Below are 15913 nucleotides of genomic sequence, written 5' to 3'. Positions count from 1 at the left end.
GAGCTTTAACTGACTCCCCTCCCAAGAACATCCTCAGCCCTTTGAATTTCTTCAGTGCGACAACTACGCGCCGATACAGCGCTATTTTATTGTAGCCAGTGTTCTCCATACTTCTGATATTATGTTCTAACATGCTAGCCCTGGGTTAACTAAATAGTCCATTTAGGATTTGGCATCCATGATTCTTCTTCTACCTGTAACCAACCCCTTGAGCTCTCTATCGTATGGAGCGTGAATCCAAGTTCTCGAGATTGCCCAATACTCTCTCTCTCTCTCTCTCTGGTGCTGCTGTGTAGAGAAGAATTGAAGACAGTGGGAGAGCAGCTTGTTTTGAGGTACCTGCATTCCGGGCTTCCCTGATGAGGTCGGAGTGAAAAGTTCACTCATATATACGTGTATATGCTTGTGAATACATGTACTGCTACTGGATAACATAGATAGCGTTGGCGTTGGCTAGTGGGGAGGGGAGGGGGGAAAGATGATAGATAGAGCAATTGTTCCTATCAAATCGAAAGCCACCTCTCCATTTCATCACGACATTTCGTAAATCCAAGAAGTGAAGCGTATAAGTGAAGCGGGGGAAGAATGAAGGCTAACGACATGGCAACTTTTTTTTTGTTTCGGTCTCATTTTTTTTTCTTTTCCATCTTGAGCCTTTTCTTTCTGTAGTTTCAATCAAGCAATGAAAATGGGGATGGCTACTATAGAAATGAAGGAGATTAAAAGCTTCAGAAAAAGGAGGAAATAAAAAATTGAGGTAATTATAAAAAGACGGAGAAAAAATTCGATAAGTTAAGAAAAGCGAGCAAGGAAAACGACAAAAGAGAGAGAATAAAAGAAGGAAGAACTCGCGTTTGAGCCATTGAAAAAGTCCTATCCCTTTCCTCTCCGCCTTCAGAAAATCCACGTAATTAAAATTCATGTAGCTTGCGCATGTAGGTAGCCGGTATAAACATTAATATAGACAATTAAACCCATCCTTTCCATACCTGCCCAACACCCTTGAGGGTGAAAATAAAACGTGAAGCAAAATACAATAACACCATACTAAATGGAGAAAAGGCGTAAAATAGAGAGGGGAAACGGAAAACATAAGAGGAATAGAGATGAGGTAAAGGAATAGAAAGAGAACACAGAAATCTCTCCACGCAACAACAACACCAGCGACGATTCATCGGCCTCCACCAAATAGTAGATACACCTAACAAAAACACGAGATATCTCCAACCCACCCGCACCTCTCTATTCTCCTCCCAACGCCGCCAACTCCCGCTCCTTCGCTTTCAATGCCTCCCGCATATCTTCCGCCTCACGCTGCAACTGCGCCCGCCTCTCTGCTTTCTCGTCCCCTAGGTCCATTGCACCCGCACCACTAACAGGTGCAGCGCCAGTGGAAGCGGTAGCAGTAGCAGGTGGCAATCCTGGTGATAAAGAAGGGCTGAAGCGGGAAGGGGAGCGGGGAATGGCGGGCTGTTGTTGTTTTTGTTGTTGGTGATGATCTTGCTGTTGTGGTCGAGAGGTGACAGCTGCTGACAGAGCGGGGTCCAGGCGGCTATCGTCACGATCGTGATCGTGGCTTGCTGCCGCCGCGGCCGCCGCTGCTTCGTCTGGGTGATTTAGGAGTGAGGAGATGGAGTTGAAACGGACTGGGTTATTGGCTGCGGAGGTGGAGGAAGGGGCGCCATGTGGGTTTATTGGGGGGAGGTGAGTGGGGGTTTGGTTGGGTTGTTGTTGTTGCTGTTGTTGCTGTTGGGAGTCTTCCAAGAATGATTCAGAGATGGGGCGTTTCTTCGGATTGGGTAGTGCGGGCATAGATGGGCGAGCGGGGTTTATGGCATCGTTGTTGTCGTAGGGTCGTAGTTGCTGAGGAGTGGGGGGAGGATGATGAGGTAGGGAGACGGGATTTGAGGTATATCCTGTGAAGTCGGCTGGGGGCGGGGCATGAAACGCAGGTGGATATAAAGGTCTGGCATGGGGTGACGGATGCCTGTTGCCGTGTTCAACGTTTTGGTACTGACGATGGCTATCACGCCCGTGTGCAAGGGTAGCGGGAGATGCTTCAGGAGATGCAGAGCCATTCGAGGATTGAGTCGCACCAGTGGGTGAATGCTCGCGCATGGCGGGAACCACACGTTTTCTTCTCTTGATAATTGATTTTTTCATGGTTGGTGGTCTATAGGATCCATGGAGTTTATGATAGAGCCCTGTATTACATATCATTAGACTTTTGTCCCAAAAAAAAATTCCGTCCCATGCATTCAACAGGATATATACTCACCACAAGCATTGCAAATAGGATGGCCATTCTCGTCGCGCCTCCATAGCGGAGTTACTGTAGTTTGACAATTCTGGCAAGCAATATGCAGAGTCATCCCCTCGGGATTCGACGAACCAGCTTCACCATCCGTACTGCCACCGCCTTGGTTTGACTGGGGCGAAGTCCTCGGAATATGAAATGCCATAGCGCTTCGAGTAGCTGATTTGTAAACACGGTTGTTGTAAGCAGGACATCCATCGCACCCTTCTGCCCCGCCAGTGCCATTGCAACTTCCTCCACCTGGGCATGATCCTGAAGGAGTACATTCTTTGACGGCATAGTTCGACCACGCATCTGCCTGCCGGGGATCGTTTCCGTCGTTTGTGGGGGACGTGCTACTCCGCGACTTGTCGGCGTTTTGCGCAGGATTAGAGCCATACGGGTTAAGCAAAGAGCGGGAACGATGGGTTGGGCGATCAGTATTCCGCGCCTTGAGATACAAACCGCAGGCGTTACAAATCGTAGCACCAGTCGGAGACCTTCGCCATAATGGCGTTCGTTTCGTACCGCAGTTACTGTATTTGGATGAAGTGGTTAGCGATATGTGTTAAGGGTAATAGATAGAATTAGCCAGAGCGTATGTTAGCAATTTGGGGTGACGAACCTGCATGAATGCCCCGTGAAAACTGGCTCTTTACTTTGCGGTTTAGGGGATTGCTTTGACGGCACTGGACGATCTATTGGATTGACTCCAGATTCCGCTGGTGCCTGATCCTGGCGCTGTTCGACAGGAGCTTGGTGTCCATTTTGTAACTGTGAATCCATCTTCCCAGCCGCATCCTCTTGGATGTTATCTAACGCACTGCCCGCTGTTTCTTGCCTGTCTGAATGGAAGTTTATGGTATTATCTCGTCCACCTCGTGCTGAGGATACCAACTGATGTGCCGCATCCAAATCCTCTGCGGACGGCTGTCGCATGGGAATATCTGCGCTTTTGGTAGTAGGAGATCTCGTATCCTCTGTATGCGGCCTGCAAGCCAAAAGCGCCGTCATTCCTGTGGGTAACAGTTACTGTACACGGTCCGTGTTTCTTCGGAAGTACGACTTCGTAGTCAGATAAACGAGTTTCGAGGAGAAAGGCAAAATTGAGACGGTCTAATTGAGTACTTCTCGAGATGCCGGGAAACGAGGAGCGTCTTGGGCAGGGGCACCAAGACGAGACAAAGGAGTCGGTTCGTGGCGCTGAGGAGGATAGAGACAGAGGAGCGATGTCGACACAGGGAAACGAGATATATAGCTATGCCAATAATATCTGTGCTGTAAGTTTGCAGGATGGCTGTCCACAACGGTCTGCAGCTTCTCGATGACTGGGGACAGCACAGCAGATGTTGTTCCTCACAATCCAAGTCCAGAGCAGACTGATCAAAGATCAGATTAGATTATACAAAGAGACTCCGCCACACACCGAACTTGGAGCTGATCGCAGAACAAAGGAACGGCTCGGAGATAACGATCTCATATAGCTAGCTGCTTTTTCCGGTGAGGTTCCTGTCGAAGAGATTTTACGGGGCAGTTTTGGTCTTTGTTGAGATTTGTCAGGGGAGGAGAAGTGGCAAGATCGACGAGAGGGAGAGAGGAGAGAGAAGGGTGAGCCACCAGCAAGGAGGGATATCGCGAGCTAGCTGGCACGAAGAATACAAGAGAGTGAGTGGGGGGCTGACGAAGGTGGAAGAAGGAGAAGAAGAAGAGGAGGAGGAGGAGGAGGAGGAAAAGAGATGGTTTGGGAGCTGAGATCTTTATTTTTTTTTGGCCGTGGCTCAGATACACCGATTACATTCCATGCTCTCTTGCTTGGAGATAAAAAAAAAAAAGGAGTTGACACGGCCTGTTACCGGGCCAAACGAGCTGTGGGGGGCTTGATACGGCGACCAATATACGGGTAACTATCCTTTTCAGCTATGACCTTCAATAAATTATATTCTACCTATCTACCTAAGTTATATCTGCTTTGATGGAACCAATCCGCCCATAAATAAATGCCTGCGCGAAGCTTCCAAACTCGCGCGGCCGGAATTTCTGATAAGATACCCAGGAACCAAGAACCAAAGGCCCTTGATTATAATTCGCGCTGTTCTCATTGGGCCATGCGATCTGCGCCGGCTGGGTTAGCTGAGGCTATTCAACCTCTAGCGTCCCGAAACCCTCCAAGGCTCTTCTTCTTCTTCTTGTTCTTCTTCTTTTTTAATTAATCTTCCGCCGTCATTCCCCAGAGTTTGAAGCTTCTCTCTCCCTTTTCCTCCAGAACCGTGAGGTTGGCCCGCTCCATGGATCGCATTTACCCGTCGTCCTTTTCCTTTTCGTTTTTGGTCTGAAATCAATTCTGGTTAGCATTGAATAGAATAACTTGATTGAGACTTACTTGTCACCACACCCTTTCTCCCCCAAAGAGGCTATTCCCAGCCGCGAAGAAGAGAATGCTTCTGAATGTCGGGAGAAATCCCCACAACTTGGTTGGACCTTGAAGATGAGTCTTTGACCAGGCCAGGGAATAAATAATGCGTGAGAAAATGTCCGCCCCCCACCTGTTCTTTTTCACTTTAGTTACCTGTTTGATGCGGACTAGCGCGACAGAGAAAAATTATAAATCCGTAAACCACGCATCATAATTGGTTGGCTTAGGAAAACCCGTCCGAAGAGTAAAGTTACCAAGGTATTGTACTGTACATGTATATGTACGTACAGTACATTACATGATATTATTATTATCTCTCTACGGAGTATATATTATAGAAAAACCAACTTTTCTGAGTAAAATGCTCTGTAATGTGATCTCACATGATATCATGTGCATTTCATCAAATTCATGAACAGGCTCTGCAGTCTTTATAACTCTGATATTAATCTTCATTCTTTCTTTACAGATGTTCTCTACTATATTTACATTCTTTATACTCTTCTCTACATTCATTACAATCTATATGTGGCGGGCTGCGCCCGATCAATCATATAGACTATTCCGTTACACTCCACAGATTCCTACCGCTCCGATTCTCGGTCGCCGATCCTCGGCCGAAAACCTACAGAATTTCTATTCTTCCACCCCGAAGCTCCACCATGTACACCACTATGTATGTGTATAAATATTCATTTCAATCACTGATTCTCACACTTTCTCTCTTTCCTTTCCTTCTTTAACATTTTTCACTTTGTTATATAAGACCTATATATTATACTGATCTATTTAGTGTAGACCTCTTTACACTTGAAAAACATTCATTGTCTTCTTATTAGAAATGATTACTCACTGAGATATTTAAACATGTAATAATATGTAAGAAATAGAGAAACAGTTAAACAGTTAAGTGAACACTGAGGGCCAATCAGTTAAGCAGACACTGAGTTCTTAGATAGAAGCTTACTCATCAGTCACTCTGACTCTGTAACAAGATCTTATAAAGAGAATAAGATTTTATAAAGAGAATATCAGTGAAAGATCTGAGAGTTCTGACATAGATATATAAAATATTCATACAATTACACTTCTTTCAATTTCACAGATATTATACATCTGATAATTAACATAATTATATCTAATAATAATATAAGAGAACTCTTGAATACAAGTATAGATATAGTATTACAGTAACTCTAAGTAATATTAAAACTATAATAATAATAAATAGCTGATATACATACAACTTAATAATATTAATATAAAGAGATATAACAATTATCTCAATAAGAAATTCATATAATTTCAATATTTACAGAATTGAATATAAAAGCACTGAAAGAATACTTAAATACTTTTATATATTTTAATACTTCTGATCTCACTCTCTACTCATTATAAAGAATGAAAATGCTTATAAAACTAAGTGTTATTATTATTATTATTATTCTTCAATTATAGATATATATAGTCAGAGACTATAATATCTATCTGAGAATCTTTAATTCTCAGAGTTTTTTCTATATCTATAGAGTCAACTATTATACACTTATCAATTTCAGATATATAAAATCAGAAAATTCCAGCTCAGAATATAAAAACTGTTTATAAATTACAGTATTTTAACATCTTCTAATACTTTGAAATCATTTGAAAATATTATGACAAAGAAAAAGAGAATATAGTCTTAAAGATAGATATTTTAAATAGATAGATAGAAAAGAATAAAAAGAAAAAAGTATAGTAAAGAGAGCTACAGAATAAGATCTCTGCAGTTTATATCTTAAGCTATATATATATTTTAATACTCTATATAATCAACTGCTGTCTCTGTTCTCTCAGATCTGCTTCAGAGATTATTATTTCTTCTAAAGAGTTATCACTCAGCTAGCTTCTATAACTAGCTTATTTATAAGTGAGATTCTTACTAAGAATAATATCAGAGTTACTTAATTCTAGTTAAGTCTCTAATCTTTTAACTATCAATCTCAGTATTTCAGCCTATTAATTGACTGTCACAGTCTTACTTAGACTAATTATCTATTAAGAGTATCTAGATCTTATCTCATCTAGATTCTTACTAGACTCAGAGTATTCTAATTAAATAGTTTTTAAATCTCGATTTTTCAGAAGTAAGTATCTAGAGTGAGAAAGATAAGATCTGACTAGTTAAGCTTGATAATAATTCACTATTCTACAGATATTTTAGATCTCAATCACTCTAGTACTGATCTAACTTAAAGTGCTCAGAGAGCTGTTAATTCTAAAATCAGTGAGAATTAATATCTGAGAATTCTCAGAATGAATATCTTAAGCTTGATAATAATTCACTATAGTGCATCTAAGAGTCTCTGATACTGTTTTATAACTTAACAGTGAAAGCTGTGATTAAGATGACTCTTGCACAGTTCAAACCTGCTCTCTCTTAGCATTCATTTCCCGGGGGGAAGGCTGCTAATTGAGGCTTCATGATAGCATAGTTAACCACTACGCCACCGGGCCTGAAACTAAGTGTAGATGAAAATGTCATTGATTCACTAATTAATCAAGATTGATATATCAATGAATAATTGAAGAATTACATGAAACAGAAGTTTTATTCATGAATAAAAGCATATAAATCAGTATTACAAACATCTGATAATATTATTAAATATCTTAATATTCTGTTCTGAGACACTGTTATACAATAGAAAGTATTAGATTGATTACAGAGTGTTTAATAGAGAAATACTTCTCTTATAACATTCATCTCTGACTTTAATATCAAGATTCTAGAAGCAGATAATCAATCTTAAGAGAATTGAATGAAGATTAGTATACTTAAGAAGATATTAACTTTTAAACTCTTACAGTGTAAGAAATACCGCTTCTTATAAATTCTTTACCTTTATTTCTATCTCTCATGTATTCAATAGAGCTAGCGGCTCTTGACTACACACAACTATATAGACTGAAGTTCATGAATACTATTCATAACTCAGCTTGAATACTTTTATATATTTGATCTCTACATTTTATCTTTCTATCATAAATACTTCTAGTAGTTAATAGTATATATCATGTCAAGCTGCAAATATCTGAATAACTGTCTGTGAGTACTTATTCTTACATTTCAAGCTCAGTCAGTCAGCAACTGCTTATTATAACTGAAAGAACTAGAAACTTATATACTTCAATCTCTGTAAACTCTACTACAGACACTCAGAAGCAGTTATCTGAATCATGAATAATCTCTATAAAAGAAGTCTCAGAGAACTTATTAATTACTCACAGAATATCATTCTCTATATCTATAACAGAGAAACTCTTTAAACTCATGAATAAATCAATCTCAGTGAAGAACATTCTTAAGTATCTTCTACAGAATTAAGCTATTTTTCTACAAGAAATACTTACTGTCTGTAAATATTCTTAAACTGAGTCTCTAGACATAATCTTCAGAGATATCTATGAATTGAAAAGAAACTTTCTTAAGCTGTAATTACTTAAGATTACTTATCAAATCATAATCTATAAAAGCTTTTATAAGTTTGTATTTAAAATTGACTTATAAGTCTGACTGTGTGATATAAAAGATGAAGAAGCTATTATCTATGTAATAACAGATCTTTATTACACTGAAGTCAAGAACTGACTGAATTATCTAGAGAATAATTATAAGAGATCTCACTAATCTGTTCTCAAGATCTATTTAGAGAATAAGTTAAGAGACTCTGTAAGCTGAATAGAGAATATCTGAGCTGTGATTATTAATATTAGAAAAAGAGGTGAGAAATCTGATAAAGACTACTCACAGCATTTTATAGAATTGTGATATAAATTAAGATCTGTGAAAACAGAGCTCTGAAATAAGATCTGAATGATGATATTTATAAAGAGATTAAATAAAGACATGTAAAATAAACTCATTAAGTAAGACTTTAAGCTCTTAACTAAAGAAACTGATAACTCTCATTTACTACTTACAGATCACTGTAAGAGTCACAGACTTATAGAGAGTAAATCACTGACTGACTCTGTAAGAGTCAGAATAACAGAGAACAGATTTATTAGAAAAAGATAATAAGATATAAAGAGATTTATATCTGACTGCTGAGTAGAGAGAGAGAGCTTTATAAGCTCTTATAAATAAAGTATATAATAGAGAGATTAAGAAAAAGAGACTCTACTTTATCTATTCTAAATCAGAACATCTTCATATAAACTATTCAGATAAATTAAAATAGAAATTTAAGAAGTTATAAATAGAGGTAGTAATAGTCTTCTTAAGAGTCTTGAAGCTGATATCTGAATCTGTTACTCTCTTAATAAAAATACTTGTTTATGAAGAGAGACTGCACTGCAGTACTGCTATTCTGTAAGTATAAGAAGTATTAATAAACTCAGAATCTCAGATCACTGACTCACTGTAGTGTTTCTAAAGCTCACAGAGTGAATAAGCTGAAAGATGAAAACTGAGAATCTACTCTTATAATAAACAGAGTGTGAGAACTCAGATCTGAGAACTGAGAGACTTATAAAAGTTATCTTTGAATTATAAGATATCTCTGAAATCTGAAGAAGATTTACAGAAACTGTGATTATCACAGATATTATAAATAACATGTACTTGAGACTTATATAACTTTAAAGATACAATTCATACAAAGCTGTCTGTGAGTCAGGTTTATACTTCTGATCAGTATTGACAGACTTACTTATAAAGATAGAATCAGTTAATACTATAGAGTTGATTAGAGAAGATAAGCTTATCTATATAATAACTTTACAAGTGTCTGAGAATTATATGATTATGAAAACTGAGCTTCAGATATCAGAGAAATACTGAGATCTTATAGAGATATTCAGCTCAGTAAAGATAGCTGAGCTTTCTTCTCATTATAAGAAGAATTTGATAATAGATTTGATAGAAGAGTAGAAACTCTTCTGAAGATCAATTTATAAGCTCTTTTATTATGAGATAGAGATCTTACAGATCTATGTGAATAAGAATCTGAAGAATGACTTTATTCAATTTTCACAGATCTTCATAAGAGTCTCTGTGATATTTATAAAGAAGAAGAATAAAGATCTCAGATTATATATAGACTACTGTAATCTGAACTTTAAGATAATAAAGAGCTGCTATTCTCTGTCTCTGATTAAGAATGTAATCAATTATCTTACAGAAGCTGTTATATTCATACAACTGAATATAATTAATATATATATATAACTGTGAATACAGTCTGAGAATAAATGAAAGACTGTCTTTAGAACTGCACTGAAATTATTTAAATATCTAGTGATATCTTTTAATCTGACTAATATCTCTACAGTATTTCAGTCTTTCATTAATAAAACACTTTGTGTATATCTAAATATCTTCATAATAATATATCTGAATGATGTGATGATGTACTTCATAAAGAAGAAAGAACACACTGAGTATATATGAAGTATATTAAAGACTTTAGATGAGACAGAACTGTATATTAAGCTTATAAAGTATAACTTCAGTATTCATTGAATTAATTTTCTAGAATATGTAATTACTCTAGATAATATTCAGATGAAATCTTCATAAGTTAAGACTATTCTATTATAACTGAAGTTAACTAGTATTTATAAAATTCAAATCTTTCTGCACTTTGTGAATTTCTATAGATGATTTATCTTTGTATTCATAAGAATCTTCTTAACTCTTACAGATATGCTGAAGAGTGAAAATAAGAAGAAGTCATTCTATGAATAGAGAATGAAAAGATTATTAAGAAGAAAGAACTGTGAGAACTTTCTTATCTCAGAAGCTCACAGAGTCTTTATAAGATTAAAACAGATATTTATAAACACAGTGATACTGTTCTACTTTAATTTCTTACTTTTAATTAGATTAGAGACAGATGTCTTCTTCTTTATAATTTCAGAAATAGTCTTATAACTACAGTTAAATAAGAACTGAGTTTCAGTGATCTTTTTCTCATAGAAGATATAATCTGTGAAGATCAACTATAACATCTATAATTAGAAGCTTTTTATAATAGTGAAATTCTTTCATCACTGATATCACTACTTTAAAAACCTTGTAATAGTGATTACTGTTAGAACTGATCATGATAGCTTATAATAGTTTACTTTAATCAAGAAACTCTTACAGCAGCAGATTCACTGAGCTCAGAGACTGAGTGAGTTCTGATTCAAGATAGAATATATCAAGAGAACTAAGAACTCAGTAAACAGATTCTCTTATAGATTGAACTATATTAAGAAGATCAGAGTGACAGATACAGAGAGACTAGAGAAGATAGAAAAGCTTTATAAAATGCTCAGACTGAGTATTATAAAGAGATTGACTGAAGAGTCTCTTAATTCTCTGCAGAAGAAGAGAGAAAAGAGAGAAAAGAAGTCTGTATAACTACTCTCTATAATACTGAGAGTTAATACTTTGAGAATCTCTATGAGAATTCTTGAAGAGAGTATCTATAATCTGAAGAGTTTGCAGACTTTAAGAAGTACTGTGAAAGATCTGATATAAGAAAAAACAGAGTATAAGTCTATATAAAATCTTTTATTCAGATTATCTGAACTATAACTGAAGAATGAATATACTCAGTATATTCAGAAACCGCTTACAGCAGAGATCAATCCTGCAGAAATAAAGAATTGAAGAAACTTAAATAATCTCTTATAAAGAAAGAGCTGAATTTATATATCTGTGAATGAGTTTTTATATATAGAACTTATTAAAAAATATCATAACTCTTCTCTAGTGAGTTATTTTATAGATACTAGAACTCATGAGTTGCTTACAAGTAGACTGACCGTGTGACCGTCTCTGAAACCAGGACCAAACTTTACAGTTATCATGTTGCCTAAAAGCATTACTTCTGGTCATAGTTTGTGTTCATCACATTGATCTCAAATCATGTTATTTCAAATATTAAAGGTCTCAGATTCACTTTTCAAATAAAAATCTAGTCTCAGATAAAGAATATGTTTGAATTCTTAGTCACATTTTCATTCTGATCTCATTATTGAGAATAGCATCAAATAAGATCATGAAATCACTTCTCACTTACATAATATCATAACATAGTGCTCATTTGTTGAAAATTCAATAGAGAGTGTTATTAAATATTATTACTTTTCTGAACACAGATCATAATTCATATAATTTTAATTATGAAAAAAACATAAAATACAAAAAAAATAAAAAACAAAAAACAAAACAAACACAAGAAAAAATCACATTAAAAAAAAAAAAAAAGAAAAGAAAAAGAAAAAAATAAAAAATAAAAATAAAAAAAATCAAGATTGCAGAGCTGCAGCACTCTCAAAATACTTACTTCTCAGAGTCTTCACAATGTTCATCACCAACTGTGTATCTCTCACAGTAAGAATAACACAGCTGTGATGAGTCATTGTCTTAACACTATCTAATAAATAATCAGTATATATCTGTATAAATGTGAATAATTAGAAAACATACACTTAAAAAGTGTGACCAGGGTGAACTCTGCTGCCACTTGAATGATATCAAGGACAGAACACTGAAATTGATAATTTCTCTCATTGATTTCATGAACAAGGCGTACAAAGATGATCTTAAGAAATATAAGATTCTCTGACTTCTGATAAAAACAGATCTCATGAAGAGACTCTATTTTCATGATATCAGAGACTGAGTGTTATCAAAAAGTGTTACTTTCATGCAATGCATATGTACTTACTGCAGTGATTCACTCTCTTTACATGTGACTGAGAGTTGCAGCTTTCTCACACTGCACAGCTCTCTCTGAGATGCTGCTGTCAGTTTGCAACTCACACAGTCTCTCAGTTCAGCACATACTGTGTGTATACAGTTCTGCATGCTGGGGCTGTGTTAGTCATTATAGCCTGGCATGGTACTCGCTTTTCATGAGTCATGGTTTATTTGAGAGAGAGAGAGGGAAGATGCAACTATTATTTTATTGAGAAGAGAATGAATAATTAGTATTGTTGAATTAATTTGATTCATCTGCATTTAAAATTTGATTAGTTTATACTCTTCAATTTAAGGATTTCTATGAGTGTTTTAATAGTTTTCATACCAGCTTGAACTTAGTGATGAGTTGAAGAAGAAGAGAAAAGAGAGAAGAAAGAAATGAGAATAACTTATCTTTATAATATAAAAACAGAGAATCACTGCAATCATTCTTTCTAGTAATAAAGATCTGTTTTCTGCATGTATCTCTGATATAGATTATATGATAAATGCATACAAAGAATACCAATAGTGCATGCATTGAATGAAGATAATATTGCTATGCAACACTGTAGCTGTTTCTGTACATCTCTGAAAGCTGTTAATAGTTTCTTTATCTCTTTATATTTGATAAGTCAATAATATATTCTGATGCACTCCCTCTTTCATCATCATCATCATCATCATCATCATCATCATTATCATCATCATCATCATCATTATCATCATCATCATCATTATCATCATCATATCATTGCCTGCCTTCACTCTCTTTCAACACTCATCAAAATCAATTATGTCATCTCTCTTCAAATATTCTGCGGTCCTGCGGACCATCAAGGCGCATGAGTGCTGTCACAGATTGAAGGAAGAGAAGAAGAAGGCATTAAAGTGTGAGGAGACAGATTGCAAGACATGTTATAATACCTTGAAGAGACTCTGTAAGAGAGCAGAATAATAACAATTTTAAGTAACACTTCTGATAGATTTAGACTGAACTAAGTATAGAAATAATGTGAATGACGCTGCCTATAAGAGATTGAAAAAGAAGACAGTGAAGAGCCTCATGCAGCAGTGATTAAACCAGAAGAAGTCTCAAGAATGATTTGAGACTAAGATGAAGAGAGAGAGAAAGAAGAAGAGTATTACTATAAATAAGCAGCAGTAGAAGAAGATTGAGAAGATATTAAAGTAGGAGACAAAGAAGTCAAAACTGGTAAGTTTTTTATTGAGAGATAATGATTTTTGATAATACTTCTGTTCTCTAATTGATTAGCAGGAGCTGATAGAGAAGGAGGGAATTGAGGCCTTGTTCAGGTCTCAAATGCACTTCATGATCCAGGATATTGAGGAGACAGCCCTGCTCTCTGAGCATGTCAATCTGCTTACTGCTGGGGTGGAACCTGAGACAGCAGACCAGGAAATGCAGGATTTTGAGATGCAGGTTGACCTGGCTGAAGAGAAGCAGTGAAAACCCTTCTCTGAGAAGACAGTGAAGAGAGATTTTGAGATGATTATCATCTCAGATGAGAAGAAGAAGAAGAAGAAGAAGAAGAAGAAGAAGAAGAATGAGAAGTGAATTATAAAGAATGATAAGAAGAATGAGAAAGAGAAGAAGTAGATTTTTTTCTTTTTATATTAGTTAGTTGTAAGTTTAAGTTTTTAATTATTAATAATTAAAATTGATTTTAAGTTTTCAAAAATTATTGTACAAGTTATAATCAAGTCAGGAATGATATATATATATATATATATTTAACTATCATGATTCACAAATCACTATAATGTATAAGTATCAACATTTTTTCAACATTGATATTTACAATATTAATATATTTTTAATAATATCATCTGATAATATAATTTGATAACACTCTCTTTCACAATATTAATATATTTCAAGAAATATGACAGAGATTAATCAAGATTGTTTATTTACTTTTATACATCAATGATATTCAATCTGAGTTAGTACTAAAATTATAACTAAGCTAAGAAACAAGATTATTTTCTCTTATATTAATTCTTCTTACACACATCAGTGATCAGTTATTGAAAATAAATTATCATCTTTCTCAAATTATTATCATATCTTCTGAATTCACTTCTTTCACTTCTTTTACTTCTATTGAAGATTTACAAACTCTTTAAGAAATCACTATGAATTACAAAGTCTACATTGTTTACAATTCAATACAGAATACTCTCTTTCAATTATAATGAATAATCACTTCATTCTTCACATCTGATTCCAGGTCACAAAATTTATGAAAAACTCAACACAAATATCAAGATGAACTATGAAATAATTATCAACAGATTGCATTGCAGATTACTGAAGAGTCATCTCTTTACTACAATCACTGCAACTTCATTCAGAAACATTTATCATGAACTGATCATGACTCTGAAGAAATTTTCTGACATCTGAAGTCATCAGAATGCAGACAATAAAAGAAAAATAATCAGAAAATTACTACTGAGCTGGTAAGTTGCTCTATCAAGTAACAATTTTTGATAACACTAACTTTCTAATTTGAAGAAAATCATGTGAAAATGACTCTGTATCAGTACTCTGATTTCACAACTCTCATCTGATAACTTCTGTGAATAATTACTTTGCATATGTATATCTCTGAATCTTTCTCTTCAATCAATTGAAAACCTCAAATTCTGAACACTTCTTCAAATACTTAATTCAAATCTTCATATTTCACATCAATTCTGTCTTCAGTTCAATCTTGAGATATACTACAAAGTTAATATGCAACATCTAGAATCAGAGTTGAAGAATCATTGAAGAGTGTCTCTCACAGTGAATGTATGAACTAGTACAAACAATCTTACATTTATAGAAGTTACATGTTATTATATTGATGAGAACTGAACTTATTGAGAGATATTAATTGAATTTGAATCATTGATCAGTAGTCATACTGAGGATTATATAGCAGAGGTATTAATGACTGTGATTAAAAATGACTATTGAGATATTAGTTTCAGTCTTCTTACAATTATAACTGATAATGCTGTGAATAACTACACTATAGTGAAGAGCTTAGAGCAAAAATTGACTTTACATTTCTGAAATAATAAACAAGGTCATATTCTCTGCATTGCTCATGTGGTTCAACTTGTGATGCAAACACTGATAAAGAATCTTAACATCAAGATGAAGAATAATGAGATAACTGATTCTTGAGATGAGAATGAGATGAAAGTAATTACTCAAGTAACTTTTACATTCACTTTGTAAAAGATAATGTTTTTTGATAACACTTTTTAATATTGCTTTTTGATAATGCTTTTTGATAATGCTACTGTTAATTTTGAATAGATTGACTAATAATTTAAATATCATAGATTTGAAACATTGCTAATGTAATTTGTACCTCTTCTAAACAATAATAATGATTTCATGATATTCAACAAACAAACAAATCAGTCACATCACTGAATATGATACAGGATGTTAGAA

At 35.0% G+C, this 15913-nt stretch overlaps 2 protein-coding genes across 3 annotated transcripts; one reads left to right on the top strand and one right to left on the bottom strand.

Moving 5' to 3' along the window:
• Positions 1 to 11: 11 nt before the first annotated feature.
• BDCG_04070 lies at positions 12 to 4811 on the bottom strand. Of its 2 annotated transcripts, XM_045419744.1 has the most exons (4): positions 4677 to 4803; positions 2922 to 4625; positions 2279 to 2832; positions 509 to 2204 (listed from the first exon to the last, which is right to left on the bottom strand). In XM_045419744.1, the coding sequence occupies exons 2-4, from the start codon at positions 3308 to 3310 to the stop codon at positions 1243 to 1245; spliced, it is 1905 nt and encodes a 634-aa protein (XP_045280735.1). In that variant the 5' UTR covers positions 3311 to 4625; positions 4677 to 4803; the 3' UTR covers positions 509 to 1242. The 2 variants fall into 2 exon arrangements, with proteins under 2 accessions (XP_045275976.1, XP_045280735.1); XM_045419743.1 differs by having other exon boundaries at positions 12 to 2204; positions 2922 to 4811.
• An 8420-nt stretch (positions 4812 to 13231) lies between these two features.
• BDCG_16840 (uncharacterized protein) lies at positions 13232 to 13906 on the top strand (the record flags this gene model as incomplete). The annotated part of the gene is made up of 2 exons (XM_045426032.1): positions 13232 to 13326; positions 13753 to 13906. The coding sequence occupies 2 exons, from the start codon at positions 13232 to 13234 to the stop codon at positions 13904 to 13906; spliced, it is 249 nt and encodes an 82-aa protein (XP_045280734.1).
• Positions 13907 to 15913: the final 2007 nt, after the last annotated feature.

This window comes from Blastomyces dermatitidis (assembly GCF_000003525.1).
Source record: "Blastomyces dermatitidis ER-3 genomic scaffold supercont1.4, whole genome shotgun sequence".
Taxonomy (NCBI): domain Eukaryota; kingdom Fungi; phylum Ascomycota; class Eurotiomycetes; order Onygenales; family Ajellomycetaceae; genus Blastomyces; species Blastomyces dermatitidis.
Note: the sequence above shows the minus strand (reverse complement) of the source record. Positions and strands in the feature narration are given on the sequence as shown.

Bases quoted from the DNA above. Each gene is read 5' to 3' on its own strand.
- BDCG_04070 (XM_045419743.1), bottom strand. From the start codon at position 3,310: ATGACGGCGCTTTTGGCTTGCAGGCCGCATACAGAGGATACGAGATCT. The intron at 2,833-2,921 runs GTTCGTCACCCC...ATCCAAATACAG, and splicing joins TTCACGGGGCATTCATGCAG to TAACTGCGGTACGAAACGAA. The intron at 2,205-2,278 runs GTGAGTATATAT...TATGTAATACAG, and splicing joins TCCTATTTGCAATGCTTGTG to GGCTCTATCATAAACTCCAT.